Genomic DNA, 22,988 nt, shown 5'->3' on the forward strand with positions numbered 1-22,988 from the left:
ATCCAGTTATATTAAAGGAGGTGTCAAAGGAAGTAAGCAAACCCTTAGCCATAATTATGAGAACATCCTTGGATGCAGCAGAAATGTGTCCCCAGTTCACAAAGGGTGTCACAAGTAATTACAGACCTGTTAGTCTAACTTCTGTTCCAGGGAAAAATTGGAGTCACTGGTTAAAGACGCATTGCAGGATCATCTAGACAAGACTACAGTAATAATTCAGACACAGCATGGATTTGTTAAGGGAAAGCCATGTCTGACAAATTTGATTGGATACTATGATGTGGTTACAAAGGAACTGGATGCAAAAAAAAAATTTTGATATCATATACAGGCACTCCCTGACTTACAGAAATTCGACTTTACATAAGTTTTTGCTGGCTGGTGCGAAATTAAAAAAAATCATGGAAATGTATTTTGCATCCCATAAGAATAAATGGAGGTATTGTGAAAGTATTGTAATGTGAACTCAATAACACTTTTTTTTTTTTTTTTTTTTAGTTATTTGTTCCAAGACCTAGGAATTTAATTTTTACTATATAACTAAGCTACAAGGGGTTTCCAAAAAGTAAGGTAACACGTTTTTTCTCTCAATGATGTTTAATAATACAAAGTTGAAATTACACACCAAGAAATAAGTGAACATGCACTACTTCTCCACAAAGTCTCCAGTTTTATTGATGCACTTGTCCCAACAATGGATCAGTTTATCAATACCAGTAGTACTGAAAAAGTCCGTACCCACACGCAGTAACCAACATCACATCGCCTGATGAACTTCCTCATCCGTGGTGAAATGCTTTCCTGAAAGGTGGTTTTTCAGAGGGCCAAACAAATGGAGGTCTGAAGGTGCTAAGTCTGGGCTGTAAGGGGGAGGGGGGGATGTGACACAGTTTCCCAATGATTACGGCGCAATCACTTACAAGTGGTGTGGGTAGTGTGCGCAGTTGCACTGTCGTGCAACAAAATCATGCCACTTGTCAGGAGTCCTGGTTGTTTGCGTCGAATGTGGCTTTCATTTTTTCCAATGTTGCACAGTAAAGCTGTGCACTGATTGTTCCTCCCTTCGGTAAGAAATCCATCAACAGAACGCCTTGATGATCTCAGACAGAACACTGTGGCCAAAACTTTTCGGACACTGGGAACTGTTTTGAATTTTTTGTGCACAGGAGATTGTGGATGTTTCCAGGTCACGGAGTCTTGTTTGCTCTCCAGGGTAAAGTGATGAACCCACGTTTCATCTCTCCTTCATCGCTGTATCGCAACAGGTTCTCCAGACTCATTCCTATGCATTTTGCTTTGTCCTCCTCTGACAATTGTCGGGGCACCCAGTGGCAGCATACCTTTCAAAAGCCAAGGACATCATGAACAGCTGACTTACTCATGTTCACTATTTGTGCAATTTCATGCAGTTTCACTTGCCTCTTTTCAAGAACAATGCCCTTAATGCACGAAATGTTGTCTTCTGTCTCGCTCGATGAAGGCCTGCCCGCCTGATGTCGATCTTCAATGTCAACAAGGCCCGCTTTAACCCCTTCATGGATTATCCCGAGATATCTCGTTTTTAGTTTTCAAAGTTATTTGGAACTACACAAAATATCTTGGGATACAATAATACCTCCAAATTTACGACTGAAATGTATTTTGTTTGGCATTTATCTGGCTAATGCAAAATTAGTCAGATAAATGCCAAACATAAATCCTGAGATTTCTAAGGATTTTCTTACGACTGGCAGCAGATGATTGGCTTTCGTTTTACTTATATTGCAGCAATGTCAGAAACAGTAGCACACATTCCTGTGCCGCCAGTAAGCAAAATATAATTTGCCATCCTAAATGCAGAATACTGAATCCATGAAAATAATTTGCAAAAACAATATCGAAAAATATTTCGGCAACCTCTTGAACTGCCGCCCATAAGCGATGCTTACCTTGCCTGTCCACTTGCGGTGGCCATGTGTCAGAATGTAGTTAGTTCACGCTTATTGCTTGTGGCGGGAGGTTACTGCTTGTGCGTTCCACTTGATTTTTTAAATTTATTTATATAATGAGTAATGAAGAGTTTTTCTGTGCCTTTCTTTTAGCTCAAGCATAAATTTATTAAAAAAATCTGTATAATTTGCACACTTTTTGGCATACACAAGATAACTCAAGATAGCCCAAATGGGTTAATTACTCCTATGTATTTTCTATGAAAAAATTAATAAAACACACAAAAACTGTACAATGAGTATTCGCATGATACATACTTTTAATCTATAAAATAAAAAAAGTCGATCCATTATGGCACATTTTCCGGAAAAAAATGTTCTGCAAATGGGTTAAATTCATTGCACCAAAAACACACCTGCTTCTTTGTCATCGCCTTTTTTCACTGCAACCAGTTCACGGTGAATGTCACTTGGTGAAGACCCTTTTGCTTGTAAAAAGCAAATAACTTCACAAACACCTGTTTGGGACAACACTTGCACAGTAGCCACCATTTTGCAACTGGAATCTGCTGTGAGGTGACAGTACTGCAACACTGCACTGGCAGCTTTTTGAAGTTATTAACAGGTCTATCTATCCACTGCATTTCATCTCATTCCCTTTCACCATTATTAGGGAAAAAAATGTGTTACCTTACTTTTCGGAAACCACTCATACTTAAATCTCTAAAAGGTCATTTTTATAATGGAAATTGCACTACACATTCATCGTTATCATATGTTCCGTTATAAGAATCAATTTTGAACGCCTTTATGATATTAACCCCAGGGATCACATCTGGTGAGTATGGGCTTGGCACACTCAGGATACTGAGCTGGATATCATCATCATTCTCTTTCTTGGTGATTCCCTTCTACCTCCCTCTCTCTATCTCTCCAGAGTAATTCAGAATTTTTTTTTTGGCTGATGCAGCCTAAGCCTCAGGCTTCCTTGCACCATATGGCTAATAATAATAATACTAATAATTTTCTAAAACACATTTCTGAAGGTCACTACCATAAAACACGATAATCCCGATAACTGGAATTGTGTGGTTTTTATGTTATTATGGTGAAATGTGTTTCTCCTTCACTGAAATCTTCAATCATATAAAAAAACAAATAAATTTCCAACATCTTCTGTTCATTCCTATTTACTTATTACAATGGTGAAGAAAAAGCGACCAACAGAAAGTGCAAGTGGTAGCAGTGCTAGTAAATGGAACTGTAAGATTAAAAATCTTACAAAATAAAAATAATAATAAGTTTGTTTTTATTAATTAAGAAATAGGAGTTCTTGTTGCTAGTGAATAAGAAAGTAATATCGTCTGATTTCAATAATAACAATTTTTCAGCATGGAATATAAATTTAATGGGTAGTAAGTAAAAAAACCGAGCCATTAGCCATCAACTTCCGTTATAAGTGGGGAATAAACAGTAGAAAACTACTGTAAAGCGGCATGGGTCCAAACAACAACAACAGACAAATTAAGGTTTATGCGGGGTCGAACTTAGTAGGGACACTCTGGTCGTAAACAGGAAGTGGTTTCTTGACCAGCACATAAGGTTCCAAATATAGGCGCTGTGGTCAGGAGATGTGATTTTCGTGGTTTTAGAACGCTACGGGGACAAAGGCGTTATATGAGAGGGGAAAGTTGTTTTTTGGATAATCGGCAAACATCTAAGGGCACACCGTATGGGAGAAAATCTGGTAAAATTGTAAAAGTGGGTGTATGGTAACACGTGCTACTGGGCAGGCTGAGTATAGGCCTAACAAATCAAATGAGAAGAATTCGTAAATGAATATAGGATTGGAAGGAGTCATTGAGAATAGGCGTGGCAAAATCTGGAGTAAGATGAAGGAAAAAGGCAGTGAAAGGATGGAAAAGGGACACAAAGTTGAGATTTTAGCGGTGTGAGTTAAAATGGTTTAGTCGGTCAGAGTTGAGCAAGTGCTGACCAGTTTAAGATGGTACAGTCAATCAGTGTCAGTAATTTGAGTAGTTGTAGTTTAAATTAGTGTTGGAGAGAAGAAAGGGGATCAAGTTAAGATGTAGCAGTTAGTCAATCCGTCAGCCAGTAGCAGACACAGTTTTGTTTCAGTAAAGAGAGTTCAGAGTTTTTTACAGAGTTCAGTAAAGAGCAGGAGGCAACTAAAATAGTTGAGAAAGCAGAATACGGCGAAGTTAGCTCATTGTAGGATAAACAAGATGTCTGATGCCCAGGAGATAATGGAGCTGAAGCTGATAGAAACCGGAGCTGGACCGAAGGGAGAACAAACGTGCTGACCAGATGAAATGAATCATTTTTTAGGAGCAAAGGTACGCGATACCCAAGAAACAAACCCGAAAACTCCTGTCGAACTCTCCAAGGTTTGCAAGATGCATTCCAGATGGAGTTGACCTGCTATTCACTGCGAGAAAGATGAAGGACGTGCCGCAGAGCCTCAAGATAACTATGTAAGTGGCTAGTTACATAAGTATTCTCATACACACAAAGAACTGTAGGAACCCTGAAATTTAAGTAGCAGGACTTTTAAAAGATACTGTGTATAAGAATTACTCAGTTGTAAGGATAAGTTATTTTAGGATATGTGCTGAAAGAAATTAGCCAGGGCAAGTTAATAGATATATAAATAATTTTGGAAGGGAATACATATATATAAAATATTTGAAGTAATTGATGCCTTGTTTATAATTGCTTGATAGGCTACAATTAAATATGTTTTGGATGGTAATTAGAAGTGAGTCATACCTGTTAATAATCATTGTGATAAGTAAATGAATAAGTATTGAATTATATAAGAAATAATAGAAAGAGGATTGATATTTTGTTATTAATGGTTTTAATTGATGCATGATCAATATATGTAGGAAATAATAGAAAGGGATCGATTTTTTGTTATTGATGGTTTTAAATGATGCAGGATTGAATGTATACAGAAGGGAATTGAATGGGATTGGTATTGTTATTAATGGTTTTAACTGATGCATGATTAAGATATATATATATATATATATATATATAAGATGATGAGACTAGATCATGTTGTCATATGTTTGGGTTTAATCATTTTGGTTTTGATGTATTCATGTAAATATGTACAATAAACTGAATTTTATATATAACCTTTGTGTGTTTTTTTGTTGTTCTGAGTACAAGCCTATCTGAAGGGAATTAAATACATCTAAGAGCTTTTCCCCTTGAACCTAGAATTTTCTGTGACGTTAATAGTCAGATGCGAAAGTGGGGAGTTATTCTAAAGGGGAACTAATCGCAAGGGGATAGATAAAAATATATAAGAAAAAGGATAAAATACATATATATATTAGTATACATAAATAAATAAAATAATAAAATAAAAATCCCTACCCCCACAGAACAAAATTAATTTAGAAATGAAAAATTTATTTAGAAATCAAGATGAAAATGATTAAGAAGTAAGAAGCAGGACAAAGTTTGTCATCAACTGCATGAGAATTAGGTCTCACTGCTTCAACAGTGAATGCTATTTTAAAAGACAGTGCGCATTTAAAAACATGTTAAAGGATCAACTCATTTAAGATCAATGGTGATCACAAAACAGCATTCAGGTGCTATATCAAAGATGGAAAAGCTATTAATAACATGGATGGAAAATCAGATTCAGAAGCAAGTGCCACTGAATCCAATGGTCATTCAAGCAAAAGCAAGAAATATTTATGAAGATATTAAGGATAAGTAAGGAAAACCCAAAGTCAAGTTCACGGCAAGCAATGGGTTCAAGTATCACACTGGTTTCAAAAGCATTAAAGTATGCAGTGAAATCACCAGTACCGATTCTGCAGCTGCAGAGAAATTTTGTGATGTGTTGGGAAAAAACCCCCCTTCTAAAACTCCACAGCCTTCAACTACTGCAGTGGCATGCTTATCAGCTGGAAAGTTAATTCTGTCAATGATGTTCAAAAGGTAAAACTTGCTGACATTATCCTGTCCCCTCTCTCTTTTTGTAATTTTGTACACTTTTGAAAATTTTCCTGCACATGAGAAAAAAAAATTGAATAAATAATTCTATTTACAAGTTCATTGAACATTTCATTTTCTTCAATCAAATTTGTGAGTGCTGCATAAGGATTTAGTGAAATTCCAACTTGCATAGAGTTCCGCGAAACGCAACCCTTACGTAAGTCGGGGATTGGCTGTCTTTTGATTTCAGGATAGCTTTTGACACTGTTGCGCATGGAAGACTACTGTACAAACTGGAGCAGTATGGTATTAAGGGTAAGTTGCTACAATGGATAAAAGGATGGTTGAGTGGGAGAAGACAAAGAGTGATAATCAATGGACGCTGCTCTTCATGGACTAATGTTATTAATGGAGTCCCCCAGAATTCAGTGTTGGGCCTACTGTTGTTTTGTATATTTATACATGATATTGATGATGGCATATCAAGCTTAATGTCCAAGTTTGCAGACGATACGAAGGTTGGCAGGGTTGTTAAGGACACTAATGACAGTACGCTGTGCAACAGGATCTAGAAAAGTTGAGCAGATGGGCTGAGAAGTGGCAACTGAAGTTAAACATTGACAAATGCAAAGTATTTTGCAGATGAGGGAAACAAAGGGGTCCTTTAACCAAGAAAGGCTTAAGTTCTGCAATTGCAGCGGCCTGAGACTAGGCACTTGTGAGGTGATCTGACTGAGATGTATAAGGTCTTGGATGGTTTGAGAAGGCTGAATTCTGATGGGATTCTTCCGCTTGCTCAGATTACGAACCTGAGGGTACATAAATTCAAATTGAGGAAAGACAGTTGTAATAGATGTGCAGAAATTTGCCTTTAGCCAGCGGGTGGTTAACTGCTGAAATAATCTTCCATCTGACGTTGTGGAAGTTGATAGCTTAAATAAATTCAAGCAGGAACTGGACAAACTTTTAGAGGGAATGGTTGCATGAATTTTTTTTTTTTTTTTTTTGAGTGTTGCTACATAAGCTCATATGCTTGCTTTCTTGCATCATATGCCTCCATTACTACTACTACTACTACTGTGTGTGTGTGTGTGTGTGTGTGTGTGGGTGTGAGAGAGAGAGAGAGAGAGAGAGAGTTTTCTAAACATCACCCCCACATAAAAACTCCAGCATCTAATTTAATCATTTATTAAATAAGCTGTCTACTAAGCTACTTTATTCCCTATAAATATTAGATTTACATAAAATATTAGATAATTAATTGATTATTAATTATTGAACATTTTAAGTATCACAAAAATATGGTGTGTGTGAGAGAGAGAGAGAGAGGGGGGCTTTCTAAACATCACCCCCACATGAAAACTCCATCATATAATTTAATCATTTATTAAATAAGCTGTCTACTAAGCTACTTTATTCCCTATAAATATTAGATTTACATAAAATATTAGATAATTAATAGATTAATTAATTGGTAATCCTGCACATTAGTGTCTTGAGTCACGGTCAGCCATCCAGTCACCGCAGCTCGGAACTGTCGTGAATCGTATTCTGACGGACAGTTCCGACTTGACTGAGCATGCGCAATACTTTATCTGCCGGCTGCCGCTGTATCTGCGCTGGGAATTGTCACGGAGCATGCGCGACACTCCGTATCTGCTGACGGAGAAGTTCTGACTTCACTGAGCATGCGCGACACTCACTATACACTGGCAATATACTATATGTTAACTTTATATTTCGTTTTCAGAAAGAATAAAAAACAATTTTCTGACTACATAAAAGAATTTGATTAGAAATATAAGAGTAAAGAGTGATAAAAACATAACTGGACAAATCTATATACTTTTTTTTCGTTTTTGGAAAGAATAAAAAAACAAATTTCTGACTACATACGAAATTGATTTTAAAAATGAAAGTGGACAAGGGATTCTTGTATTGATTGCGGCCTCCAGGGTTACCCCTATATACCGCTGTAGCATCTGTAGGTTATTTATAGCCGGCAAGTGTGTGTGTGTAAGTGTATATATATGTGTTGTGATGGTTGTTTGCCGGCCCTGGAGTCTTAGCAGCCGGAAGGCAGGGAGCAAGCTACCTGCGTCCCGACTCCCGTCCCTAGCCACGTGGAGGCGCTCCAGGAACTATCTAAATTACACTAAGTGGGATTCCAACAAGTTGAATCCCGGTTATAATAAATAAGGAATAGGGAGGATAAAGCAGGAGAAAAGAAAGTAGAAGAAGAAAAGTGAGCAAAACACACTCTCAGGAAAAAGAAGAAATAGGAAAGAGGAAAACACTAGTTGGAAAATCTAACAAGCGAGACAGCTTGAAGAGGTAAAATTTTGAAGCCTGAAGGCTTGTAATTTTGAAAGAAAGATTCTCCTAGCCAGGAAGGAAGGCCAATCTGCACCGACAAGGGAAAAAAGAAAAGTCTCAAGGAAAGAACATAGGTAATGTACAAGTGGCTATCAGATAGCCACTTAAAAGAATAAATTAAGATAAATAATAAATACTTATGTCACCGATATGAAACATAGCAGTAAACATATTAACAAATTACACTGCATAAGCAGAGAGTAAAATATACAATATTTACAAAATAAGTAATTAAAATCTTAGCTGAAAAACTAGTCAACCAAGAAATTAACAGAAATAGACAACCAGAAGAAATGCAGAAACATATATACAAAACACAAAGAGACAAACAGAACTCGCCCGAGGCAAAGATATGCCAAAGGCAAAACCAATAAATACTGTACAAATAAATTAGTTAATCGAATCCAAAGCAATTCTAAATTTAAATCTAAGTATAACAAATCAAAATCAAAATAATAAGTTAAGTATTAAACAATAATTAATGAATATGCAGAGAAAATGTCTCTGCACAAGTAATCTAATCTATAAACATATGTACATAACCAGCAAGTGCAAAGCTGCTACCACAAGCTACGAAAAACAAAACTTGTTTCAAATAACAAGACAATAATGCATAGGTAAGCATTAAAAAAAAAAATGAAAGTATTATTATTATTAGCCATATGGTGCAAGGAAGCCTGAGGCTTATGCTGCACCAGTCAAAAAAAACAAAAATTCCCGAGTTACCCTGTGAGTGAGGAAAGAGAGAGAGAGTTAGAAATAGAAGGGAATCACTAAGAAAGAGAAGAATGATATCCAGCTGAGGACCCTCAGTGTGCCAAGCCCATACTCACCAGATGTAAGCCACATTGCATGTTACAGGACCACAGTTGTGGATATAAATGCAGCAGAACAACCTTTCTAGTTTCAGTTAAGCGTACAAACCGTAGCAAGAATGGGGAAAAGGAGTGTTCTAATGGACTTTGAACGTGGCATGGTAGTAGGTGCAAGACATGCTCAACAAAGCATCTCTGAAATGGCAGTTCTGCTGAACTTTTCAAGCACCACAGTTTCATGGGTGTATCGAGAATGGTGCAACGAACAAAAAACATCCTCTCAGCGGCACTCCTGTGGAAGAAAATCGCTTGTTGATGAGAGAGGTCAGAGGAGTATGGCTAGAAATGTGCAAGCAAACAGATGGGCCACAATGTCGCACATCACGTCAGAATACAACCTTGGTGCGCAGAACAAAATATCGCAACGGACCACTAGTCGCACTTTGTTGCGAATGGGCTACAACAGCCGACGGCCATATCGTGTACCTTTGTTGTCAATGAAGAATAAGAGAGCACGCCTCCTGTGGGCACAGTGACACCACCAGCACTGGACTATCGAGGATTGGAAAACAGTTGCTTGGTGTGATGAGTCAAAGTTCCTGGTGCATCATGTTGATGGAAGGCTCAGAATTTGGCGAAAACAACATGAATCCATGGACCTGTCTGTCTGACGACTACTGTGCAAGGTGGTAGGGGCAGTGTTATGGTGTGGGGAATGTTTTCTTGGCACAGGTTGGGTCCATTGATACCTATATATTCGTGTCTAAATGCCGCATCGTACCTAAACCTCGTTGCTGACCAAGCGCATCTGTTCATGTTGACCGTTAATCTCGGTCAGATGGTTACGTCCAGCAGGATGATGCACTGGTGCACAAAGCCCGAATCACTATGGAATGGTTCCAGAAACATGACAATGACTTTTCTTTGCTGCAGTGGCCCACTCAGTTCCCTGGATCTCAATCCTATTGAACATCTTTGGGATGAGCTGGAAAGGGTTTTCGAGGAGCAACTGTTTCGTTTATCCAGCTATTCCACCTCATCTGCCTCGATTGGATTTAGTGACAGAGGGGCTCATTTCTCCTCATATACACCATTCATGCAAATTAGAAGACTAAGAATGGTTTCGGCCAATAGGAGTTTTGGGCAAAATTATAAATGTTAATGCGATTATCGATTATTTCCCCCTGAGAATAGATGACGATTATTGCGTTAACGTTCATATCAAACGTAAGAAAAAATTCACAAATCGAGTAATTTAAAGGGCTTGGTTCGTAAATGAGATCTAAGGGTTATGTGAAAGTATCTACTTGTATCGTCTGTATGATATCGAGGTTGACGACGCATTCTTTGATGAAGTCATGGAACACCATCATGCTCTTACACGTGGTGAAATGAGTGAAATTGTACCTATTGAAGAAAGTCCAAACTCATAAACATACTTTTACTTGTTTATGAGTTTGGAGTTTTGAAGCTCCATTTATGCCATCACGATCCACGATGATTGTAATTCCCATGCCAAAAGCAGACACTCGACGAGTCAAATATAATGCTGAATACAAGAAATCGTGGAAGAATCTAGAGGACAACGAATATACTAGCATCGATCACTTCTTTAAAGAAAATCGCATTCATTCAGAATTATAAAATATCGATTTACTTCGAGCTAGCATCACTCGGGCAAAAGTCTTTCTGAAACGAGAACCTCATCAAAAATTTCATAACCTCTTCAATCCTTTTGTGTTTATCGTTTTATAGTCTAACATGGCCATTCAATTCACCACGGAAGAACATTCTTATGCTGCTTATTTCGTCGAATACGTAAATAAGACAATCGCGGGAGTAGCAATTTACAACGTAAAATTATTGAAATTATAAATGAGTATCCTGAGTTTGGAAACGAGTATCCATCATTGAAATTACAAGAAATTAAGCATTGATATGCTCAACTCTGTCGAAATTAGTAGTCAAGAAACTGCTTGGTATTTTCTTCGTTAACCGATCAAGTAGACAGTTATGAAACAATAAAGGAAATAAGTAATTATTGTTAATTTTTAATTATTATTTTCAGAGCCCCTAGTAGAACTCCACGTTGTCCGTCACCATCGCTGGGAGATGAATCAGGCTGTCTACGGTACTCTGGCTGCTCTCCATCAGGGATCGTCTGAGCTTCCTGACGGAGGACAAAAAAAAAAGGGGGGGGGGACATTAGTGAGGGAGATAGCTGAAAGATGGGGTAAAAAGGAAGGAGGAGGAAAAAGGCGTCAACTGCGAACACTGTATTTTCTTTGCTTTAAACGTTTGAATTAACTAAATGCTGTTTTTCCCTAGGCTAGTGGAGAAAAGAAAAGCAAAGAATAAAGATACCTTCTTTGCCTTCATCGATTTAGAAAAAACTCCAATCCAAGAAAGGAATTATGCAAAGCCCTTCGAAATATGTCAGTTGATCCAGAGCTTGTGGAACTGATTAGGGCAGCGTTTCCCAAACTTTTTTAGTCAAGGAACACTTTTCATTTCACAGTATATTAACGGAACACTTAAGAAACACAAGTTTAATGGAAGCGAAAGAACTGTTTGCTAATATTTTTTTACATACGACGCACTGGTCATCAGGAGCATTTTTTTTTACATTTGGGTACTTTTCTCGGCAAACATATTTCCAAAAATTTTTCTGATGTTGTGCCGGGGTATAAACAAGAACATTTTTATTTGAATTTCGGCTTTAATAAATATCTTTATTGCAGGCAGTGATTGCTTACATGATAACCTAATGCAATAATACCCACAACAGCAACAATGCTAGGGGTTTAACATTAAATAACTAATACAAGAAAAATTACATAAAACATATATTAGAACATAAAACGTATAATTACATATTTTACATATAAAATTAATACTAAAATGTGAAATGAAGACACATGAAAAGGGATGAAAAGACGATGGCAGTCACTCGGTTGAAGACGAAAGCTGGTCCCTGATGATGCGTCTTCTGTACGATTTGTCCTCTATGAATTTTTGTAGTCCACATCTAGCTCCTAAACGTTGTGGAGCATCTCCATGGGCAGGAATCGATTCCCTATTCTGAGCCTCCACGCCACAGACTGCAGAGAGGGGAGAGCTCTTAAGGGTTTCAGGGGAATCCTCCAATTGCAGATCTGCCAAAAATTTGGCGTATTGACTTCACCCACTATCATTTTAATTGACACAAGCAAGCGGAGGGCAAATATCCGTTTGGAGACTTTTCTATAATTTAGAAGTTGGGTGATATCTGAAGTATGTATGAGTGGTGGCAGTTTATGCTTGAAGAGGACCCACCGAAGAAGCCAGTACTCATCAGATGCAATGGTTTTTAGCGTGGGTTTTCGTTGCCGACGCCCAGATTTCTGACCCGTAGGTAATGGCTGGCTGCAGAAACCGGTATATGTATTGGAGCCTGTACTCAGGCTCTGTGACATGAAGGAGGTATTGTTTGGCAAGCCATCTTGCTCTGCAGACCTTGTTGTGAATGTCTGCAACATGGTGTTTGAAACTGAGTTTAGGGTCGAATATAACGCCGAGATCTTCGTGCTTGATGACTGGGGTGATGGGGGTTCCATGGATTTCCAGGTTTAGTTGCATTGGGTTTGATTTGAGGGAAAATACCATTTGTGCAGATTTTTTTGGATTTATCTTAAGAGAAAACTGTGCCAAGTATGTATTCAGATTCTTAAGGCTGTTGATAATGGTCTCAGAAACAGAATCAGGTCGGGCGGTCCCATTGATCCGATAGAGGAGCTTCAAGTCGTCTGCATAATTGATAAATTCTGTTTGTTGGCACAGGAACGGGTGGATGGCAGCTGTAAAGAGGAGCCTTGAGAGAACTCCACCCTGGGGTACACCTACACAAACTTTCCTTGTGAAAGATTTTTTATTCACAGTCAAGTGAAGGACCCTGGTCGTAAGTAGCAACTTCAAGAATTCCAGTATATTGCCTTTTATCTGGTATCCATCCTCACAAAGTTACAGGAGGGGCTGGATGTCTATGCTGTCGAATGCAGACTGGATATCCAGATAAACAATTGCGATCTCAGCCCTATCTTGTAGAGCCCCCAGAATGGTTTTGGTGGTTTGCAGTAGGTTGGTAATGGTGGACCTGCGTTTCAAGGCATAGTGAATGTATGGTGATTCACATAGCAGAACCTGGTTGGTTAGGATGGGAAGACCTTCTCCATGACTTTGAGGAGACATGAGGCTTTCATTATTGGCCTGAATTGTGAAATTGATGTTGCTCCTTGTGTTTTGGGGATTGGTCGGACAATATATTGATTCCAGGCTGTTGACAAACTTTGCATTGTGAGGATTCCACTGAAGATACCTAGGAATGCATCAATGATGAAAACACTAATGCTCTTAAGAATGAATTGTGGGACACCATCATATCCAGTGCAAGATGTTGATGGGTATCATTGATGGCCTGGATAAGCTCTCTTTTTGTGATGATGATGGAAGTGAGGACATCTCGCTGACAACTGTTGTGAATGCTCTTAAGGTCTGACGCTGACTTTGGCTTAAATCTTGTGATGTAGTCTAGCCATTCAATTGGATTAAGTTGTTGAGGAAATTCATCATGCCTTGTCTTAAACGGTGCCTTCCTGATCTTGATTGTTTTGTCGATGTAGGCTTTAATGGCTTCAGATTTGCTTCTATTGAACTGGGCACGGGCTCTTGAGTATGCAATTCTGTCTAGTGGGTCTGATTTTGCTTTCCATTTTGCATGTAGTCTTTGTTTATTCTGAAATTTAAGGCTGAAATCTTGGGTCCACCATGCTTTGCTTCAACAGGAGATTGAAACTATTTTTGACGCTGCAGTTCGAGCAATAGACTGCAGGCAGCAGGTAAGAGAGTGCAGCCCGAGCTGTCGATGACATTGGTTTAGGGCTTCCCAAGGAAAAATGGATGCTCCAAAGCAGCATTGCTCTGGATTGAGAGGAGAGAAGGGCTAATCACTGTCTTCTTAACTGGTGCCTGATGTTGCCAGGATGTCCTGGAAGTGATTGGAAGAATGAAGGCCACTGGTAAATGATCTGACATGAAGGCTGTTTCCGGTTGGCTGTCAACGGTGAGATGTCTGTTGCAAATATTAGGTCTAACAGGTTAGCACCTCTGATAGGGGAAAAATTTTGGAGGGTCATACCTACTGAAACCAGATTAGAAGATAACAATTTGCAAAGACTGTGTTGGCCTGAGCTAATATTAAAGTCTCCACACACTAGTAATGTTGCTTTAGGGTGGCACTGATTAATGATCCAGTTAGAGATCTCTTGTAAAGTGTTCTTTACTGTGGGAGGAGGATGTAGACTGTGCACACGTCAAGTCTGTGGCCTTGAATGCTGAGTGAGGCTCTTGTAGCTTCAAACAGTTCTGTTTTTAGAGGTGGCTGAGCTAGTCAGTGGGAATGTTTTTGTGTTGAAGAGAATGCCTACACCACCAATAGTCGTCCATTTCCTGGAGGCAAAAATGCCCGAGAAGCAAGTGGGTTGTGTTGAAAATAAAGATGCTCTTTCTGGACGACCAGTGCGTCATATGGCAAAAAAATTTTAGCCAACAGTTTATTATTATTATTAGCCACATGGAAGCCTGAGGTTTATGCTACACCAGCCTAAAAAAAATTGCCCCTTTTTCCCTGAGAGAGAGAGAAAAGGAAATCACCAGGAAAGCAAAAAAGAAAAGAATGATAATATCCAGCTCAGGACCCTGGGTCTACCAAACATTCACCAGATGTGAGCCCCTGGGGTTTTCTTTGGTTTCCACTAAAAAAAAATTGTTTGTTGTAAATGTTCCGTAAATAGACAAAAAGAAATGAAAGTGAGTTGAAAAAGGAAAAAAAAAAGCGAGATGAAAAGTTTTCCGTAACTAAAAAAGTATGGGAAACGCTGCCCTAATCAGATCCACAAGCTCTGGGTCAACTGACATATTTTGAAAAGCTTTGCATAATTCCTTTCTTGGAACGGAGTCTTTTCTAAATTAATGAAGGCAAAGAAGGTATCTTTATTCTTTGCTTTTCTTTTCTCCACTAGCCTAGGGAAAAACAGCATTTCGTTAATTCAAACATTTAAAGTGACGAAAATAGTGTTCGCAGTTGACACCTTTTTCCTCTTCCTCCTTCCTTTTTACCCCCATCTTTCAGCTATCTCCCTCATTAATGCTCTCTCTTTTTTTTTTTTTGTTCAGCTCAGGCGATCCCTGACGGAGAGCAACCAGAGTACCAGAGGTGGCGGACAACGTGCAGTTCCACTAGGAGCTCTGCAGCCAAGAAGCCAGATCAGAACCCGACACAAAACTACAGATACAACACACAAACACTTTTCTGGCTTTTACAGAAGTTCTGTATTCATCACAAGAATACTGATGACGCAGATGTTGGAGACCACAAGTGGCGCTGGCCCAAAAACTATGCCAGTGGTTTTCAACCTTTTTTTTTAATAAGACTAAGTTAATAAGTTTAATAAGACTAAGACTAAGTTTAATAAGACTAAGACTGGCACCCCTAACTCATTTTATTTTGCAGCACCCCTACTCAATTTGCAGCTTGTTCGATCCGATTCTCTCTCTCTCTCTCTCTCTCTCTCTCTCTCTCTCTCTGTATATATATATATGATAGTTATTTTATTTTATTTATTTTTATGTAAACTACAAACAGGAGAGGTATTAGAATCTATAGTACTCAGTATCGTGCTTGGGTTGGAGGTTGAGAAGATGAAAGAAGATATTTGTTGACATTGGAATTGAACTTCTGTAGACTGTAATTTTCAGGAAATACGTATGAAGGAAGGTTGTTCCAGAAAACGGCAGTTGAATGAATAAATGAGGAAGATGAAAAGTTGGTTCTGTCAAAATTACACAGTTATTACGTATATATAATTATAAAAATTATATTTCATAATAAAAATTATATATATATAAACAGTATATAATAATTTTATTCTTTATATAGAGGGTACTAAATAAACATCAATTATAGATCACCACAAAATTAAAAAAATATTGTACACCTTTTATAATGAAATAAACATATAAATTTAAAAAATAATAAGTTTAAGTAACTTAAACCCAAATTACATGGCACCCCTAGAATGTTGTTACGGCACCCCCGATTGAACACCACTGCACTATGCCAACGTACACACAAACTGACTATGCTGAATTGCCTCAGCATATCCCTTTGAACTTAAATTTAATGGGCCTGTATGGCCATTAAATTTCAATACAAAGTACAAATTTAAATATAAAGTTATTATAAGTGTTTTTTTTTTTTTTTCCTTCAGAAGGACCTTATGACAGAAAGGTAAGTGTCGCCCACAGAAGGACAACTACCTTACAATTGAAAGGAAAATAGTAGTAGTGGCATGTGATGCAAGAAAGTAAATGTATGAGCTTATGCAGCATCAGCGAAAAAAAAAAAAAAAAAAAATCACACCATTCCCTCCAAATGCCTGTCCAGTTCCTCCTTAAATTTATTCAACTTATCAACTTTCACAACGACAGATGGAAGTTTGTTCCAGCAATTAACCACCCGCTGGCTAAAGGCAAATTTCCACACATCTATTCCACATCTGTCTTTTCTTAATTTGAATTTATGCCCCCTTAGGTTCGTAATCTGAACAAGTGGAAGGATCCCATCAGAATTCAGCGTGCTCAACCCATTCAAGGCCTTATATACCTCAATCAGATCACCGCGCAGGTGCCTAGTCTCCAGCCACTGCAATTTGCAGAACTTAAGCCTCTCTTGGTAAGAGGATCCCTTCATTCCCCTCACCAATCTTGTTGCCCTTCTCTATACCCACTCAAGTAAATCTACATCCTTCCTAAAATGAGGCCTCCAGACCTGTACGCAGTACTCAAGGCGTGGCCTGACCATTGCCTTATACAGAGGAACAATCACCTCTTTTTCCCTGCTAGCAAAATTCCTATATATCATTGACAAAACCCCATCACCTGCCCTGGCAGCCTGTCTGCATTGCTCAGAAAACTTCATATCTGCCTGCACAATTACTCCCAGGTCTTTTTCATTTTCTACCACCTTAAGTGTAGAACCACACAGTTGGTACGTTTCTCTGGGGTTACTTCTACTCATATGCAGTACTTTGCATTTGTCAAGGTTAAACTTCAGTTGCCACTTCTTAGCCCATCTGCCCAAATTATCTAGATCCTGCTGCAGTAGCACACTGCCATTACTGCCATTAACAACCCTGCCAACCTTTGTATCATCTGCAAACTTCGACATTAAGCCTGATATACCTTCATCAATATCATTGATAAATATACAAAACAACAGTGGACCTAACACCGAACCCTGTGGGACTCCACTAATAACATTAGTCCACGAAGAGCAGCACCCATTGATTACCACTCTCTGTCTTCTCCCACTTAACCATCCTTTTATCCATTGTAGCAACTTAGCCTTAATACCATTCTGCTCCAATTTGTACAATAGTCTTCCATGCGCAACAGTGTCAAAAGCTTTCCTGAAATCCAAATATATGATATCAAAATTATTTTTTGCATCCAGTTCCTTTGTAACCACATCATAATATCCTATCAAATTTGTCAGACAAGACTTTCCCTTAACAAACCCATGCTGTGTCTGAATTATTGCTGCAGTCTTGTCTAGATGATCCTGCAATGCATCTTTAACCAGCGACTCCATTATTTTACCCGGAACAGAAGTTAAACTAACTGGTCTGTAATTACTCGTGTCACCCTTCGATCCCCCTTAGTGAATTGGGGATACATTGGCACATCTCCAGTCCGTGGGAACCTCCCCTGAGTCCAAGGATGCTCTCATAATTATGGCTAAGGGTTTGCTTAGCTGCTTTGCCGCCTCCTTTAATATAACTGGAGAGATCCCATCCACCCCAGGTGCTTTTCTTACGTTTAACTTCAACAATTTCTCTTCCACTTTGCTCTCAGTTATTACAAGATCATTAAGCACCCTGCTACAATTTGATAACCTTCTGCCGTTTTCAAACTTTAATAACTCCTCGTGTGTGAATGTAGAAGCAAAATACTCATTCAGTTTGTTTGCTATCTGAGCAGGATCATCAACAGTCGAACCATCAATGTCAAGTGGACCAATCAGATTCATCCCCTTCCTTTTAGAGTTTATATAAGTAAAGAAATCCTTGCTGTTTTTCTTAGCATCTTTTGCCAAGGATTTCTCGTAATCTGCCTTCGCCTGCCGAACCTCCTTTGTGACCTGATTACAGATTAACTTATATCTGCCATAGGCTTCTGAGTCGCTTGATAATTTATATGCATCCCATGCATTTTTATTCTCTATTACGAGTCTCATTAGTTCATTTGACAACCATTTAGGCCTAAACCTTGAACAATATTTCTTAATAGTTATGAAACTTTTAGTAGCTTCCACAATTAATTCCTTGAATGCTTCCCACTTAGAATTTACTGTTGGTAACATTGTCAGTTGATCCCACTGTACAGAATTTAAAAACTGTCGGAGACCACTGTACTCGCCTTTATGGAAGCAAAAACCCTTTCCTTTACCCCTGATGGTAATTAAATCTTTAAGTAAATCCTACGTCAGTACACTGTGATCACTGCCACCTAGTGGTTCTTTTATCTGCAAATTCCTAATAGATGAATGATCACTGCTGATAACCAGATCAAGAGTATTACTTTCTCTGGTTGCCTCTCGAACATGCTGCTGCAGAAAACAATCATCCAATAAATCCACAAAAGTCTGACTAGTGTGTGAGTGACCAACCCACAAGTTCCAGTCAATATCTGGGAAGTTAAAATCCCCCATTATAAGACATTCCGATTTACTAGCCCACTATTTCTCTGTACAATTGTTCATTGTACTCATTCGAGTCATTAGGCCTATAACACACTCCTACTCTAATTTTTGCTTTCGCAGTGCTTATGTCACACCAAACTGACTCAACAGTGCACTGTTCATCTATATCAACTGGATGCACTTCTTTTGATTTTATGTTTTTCTTTATTAACAGCATAACACCTGCTCCCTTCTGTACACATTGTACTCCACAAATTCCAGTTCGGCATTCCTTATATCTGTGTGACACCACGTCTCTGATATCCCAACAATATCCGCCTTTGATGTCTTGACCAACATTTCAAATTCCTCAAATTTATTTACTATACTTCTAGCATTGGTATACATGCACCTATTCCTATTCCCATTCCCAGCCACTCTACCACATCCCATATACCCACCTGTTTCACGATGACTGACATCCGTCCCTGAAACCCCCAACACCCCTCACTCCAGGTCGCTACTTATTCTAATAGAAGTTGTGCAAGAATCACCTTCAACTCTGCCTACGGCTACTGTTAGACTATTAGTCCTTGTATCCCCCCAAGCTATCAGTTTTCCGACCCACCTAACACTGCCTCGATAGCATCAGCAAATATTCTTGCAACCTTTCTATTTAAGTCTATCCCATCCCTGTAGAAGCAATCTCTCCTGTTAACAAGTACAGTCCAGGCTGAAAAAAATTCTACCCCTTGAGCCTTGCACAATCTTTCCAGGGCCGAATTGATCGACAAGGCTCTCATCATATACTCCCTCCTATCGTGTCTGGGCAGAATTGCAGACACTTTCAAATTCAACCCTAATTCACGGCTTTTTTTCATCAGTGACCTGTACTTGTTAAGTAATTCTGCCGGTTTCCTACTCTTAATATCATTAGTGCCAACATGGACAACTATATCACCTTTTGTGCCCTTAAAAGATGATATCTGCTCTACAACGTCATCAACCTTTGCCCCTGGCAGACATACCCTGGTCCTGTTCCATCTATCCTTTCTACAAAGGATGTTTGTCCTTTGTAGAAATGTGTCCTATTAATTGATAACACTGCAATGTGCACAAATTATTACAAATAATCACAAAATATACTCATATTATTATTTTCAGGCAAAACAAAACATATTACCTGAAAATAAAATTAAAAATAATTACTTATTTCCTTTATTGTTTTATAACCGCCTACTTTCATTTTTAAAATCAATTTTTTATGTAGTCAGAAAATTGATTTTTTATTCGTTCTGAAAACGAAAAAAAAAGTATATAGGTTTGTCCATTGTTTTTATCACTCTACTTTTATTTTTCCAATGAAATTCTTTTATGTAGTCAGCAAATTGTTTTTTATTCTTTCTGAAAACAAACAAAAAAATTACTGCGCGTACGTAGTACATTGCTAGTGTACAGTGAGTGCCGCGCATGCTCCATGACAATTCACAGAACATATACACTTAGACCAGCAGATATAGTTAGTGTCGCGCATGCTTAGTGAAGTCGGAACTTCTCCGTCAGAATACGATTAACGACATTTCCGAGCTGCAGTGACTGGCGGACTGACCATGACTCACGACACTAAAGTGCAGGATTACCAATTAATTAATATTACTAATTAATAGATAGATTACATAAATATTAGATTTACATATTTTTATTATATCATGACTTGCCACTTGGTAAAATTTTATAAGATGATGTATAGCTCTGTATTGTAAATATAAGAACAAAACTCTCAATTCTATACATACCTGAAAACCACAATACAAGTGCTCTATCGAGTTGCTGTTGGGACTCTGGATCAACCAATTTTCTCAATACTGCTTTCCTTGGTTCTACAGGGGTTTTCAGTTTTGCTAATTTGCTCAGAACTTGACCTGCCTGAGGCCCAGATATTCGAATTACGGCAACCCCACTTCTACCTGGGGCTGAAGATAAGGCAAAGATAGTGCTTCCTACCACTGACTTTTTTCTATGGAGCATATGCTGCCAAACGCGCACTTCCGTCAGGAATTTTGAGGTACATTTTTTAACTAACTTTAGACTTCTGAACATTTCAAATTTTATTCGGATACAAAATATTAAATTTATTACTACGTTGAATTATGTTTATTTACTCTGTTCTTATTCGATTACTACTCGAGCTGAAAAGAGTGATCAAGATGATTCGCGGCTATTTTATAATGCTCTCGTTTTTTGTTTTTTTTTTTCCTGCAACCTCATCACAGCGTTCAAAACTTAGATTTGCAATACCTGTTCATAAACGGATGGTTTAATCTGATGAACAGAATTCGTTCCAGCTGACAAAAACATGAAGATGGTAAAAATGCTTCTTTCAGCTCTTCTTAATTAAAGATTTTATCAGGACTATGCTCAATAAAAAATAACTATTGCCAGGAGACTTTCGCATTTTGTTTGGAAATTATAAATTCTACACAATCTTATTTTATCAATCATGGCACAAAGCAGTAACATGTCTTATTTCCCTGTGTACACTTCAATTTCAGACCACGTTTGAACTAGTACACCACCTATCGTCGAAGGTTGTAACAAGAGTCGGAAAAAAAATTTCACATATTGCATGCATAACTGCTTAAAACTGTTTCCAAACTACTGATTTGGTCAGGGAAGGACGTTACGTGATTTCTATACATTTAAATTATAATATATCTAAATTACCACTCTTATAGCACGTGGAGTTTTAATATATTTTATTTAAGTGTTACCTAAACTAATATACAATGAGTAACGTTTCGGGTATTATTATTATTATTAGGTATATTTAGGCGCGGGGGTGCATAAGTGCACGTGCCTTGAGTGGCCGGGGGTTCAAGCCCGTGACTGCTAAATACGGTGCTGTTTATTGTATTCTGTCTATCTTGTGAACTCCTCTGACCGCTTGGTCGTCTCGGAGTATAAACAGAAAATTTATTTATTTATTAATATGGTGCAAGGAAGCCTGAGATTTATGCTGCACCAGCCAAAAAAAAAAAAAAAAAAATTCCCACGAGTTACCCTGCAGAGAGAGAGAGAGAGAGAGAGAGAGAGAGAGAGAGAGGAGAGAAGGGAATCACCAAGAAAGAGAAGAATGGTGATGTCCAGCTCAGAACCCTGGGTATGCCAAGCCCATACTCATCAGATGTCAGCCCTGGGACTTGCCGATACCATTCACCAGACCTTGCTGCTGACCGATACCTCCTATCGAACGTTCATTTAGGGCTGAGCTTTCATTCTTGCTCGATACTCTAGAAAAATTCTCTGCAATTTACTTCAGCATCGTTGAACGCTCACGTTTCATTTTCGAAATTATTTGTTTTATTGTATATTTCTAATGCAGTTCGACGAAATTCCAACGAATGGCGTTTAAATTTCGCAAATGGGTTAACTAGAACTCGAGATAACGTACCGGTGACGAAAATATGTATCACACGCTCTAATAACACTACCGCCGCGTCCAGAGCTCGACACATACTAGTGGTGGCGTGAGAAGTTCCTCAGGTGGAGGTGCGGACGACGTAATCACTTCCGTAGTGCATGTTTTCGAGACCAATCATATATACTCGGATGAAATTTTTGTAAGTAACCACAAGGACGTTTCATATCGAAAGTGACACGAAGACAGTGCACTTTATAAAATACACTGGTGTGCAAAACTTAAGGACCAACTAAGTGGCGGACTGGATCTAAAAATATTGGTTGACAGGAGACAATGGGGCCCACTCTTTAATGATTTTATTAAATTTTTTTATTAAGATAGTAATACGACGTAAATTTTAGTTGCATACAATAATAATAATATTCGAACTTCTATTATATTTTCAAGCTAATAAAAGGTCATTAATATTTTTAACATATTGTCTAATGTTATTGCAAGGGGGCCCACTTTCCATCCGGCAGCCGACACCCTGGCCAGTCCGCCACTGGACCAATTCTAAAGGTTACAACCACAAAAACAAACGAAACAGTCTGTGGCGATTTGCATAACTGTGGCCGTTCAGTAGAAAGCTGGTGCACATGCAAAAATTTGAATCGTGATGAGAGGACTCACATAAACAGATAAAAGCAGCA

The 22,988-nt window shown here is 38.4% G+C and overlaps 1 protein-coding gene across 3 annotated transcripts in view; it reads right to left on the bottom strand.

Annotated features, from left to right (window-relative positions):
• Positions 1 to 20,934, bottom strand: part of LOC150090494 (5-taurinomethyluridine-[tRNA] synthase subunit GTPB3, mitochondrial) — a 115,672-nt gene extending 94,738 nt beyond the window's left edge. For all 3 annotated transcript variants that reach the window (XM_090378458.1, XM_090378455.1, XM_090378466.1), the window contains exon 1: positions 20,672 to 20,934. In XM_090378458.1, coding sequence (XP_090234584.1) covers positions 20,672 to 20,903 — 232 coding nt within the window. In that variant the 5' untranslated portion in view covers positions 20,904 to 20,934. The remainder of the gene's footprint in view (positions 1 to 20,671) is intronic.
• Positions 20,935 to 22,988: the final 2,054 nt, after the last annotated feature.

This window comes from Mastigoproctus giganteus, chromosome 1 (genome assembly GCF_048544385.1).
Source record: "Mastigoproctus giganteus isolate SK-2022 chromosome 1, ASM4854438v1, whole genome shotgun sequence".
Classification (NCBI taxonomy): domain Eukaryota; kingdom Metazoa; phylum Arthropoda; class Arachnida; order Uropygi; family Thelyphonidae; genus Mastigoproctus; species Mastigoproctus giganteus.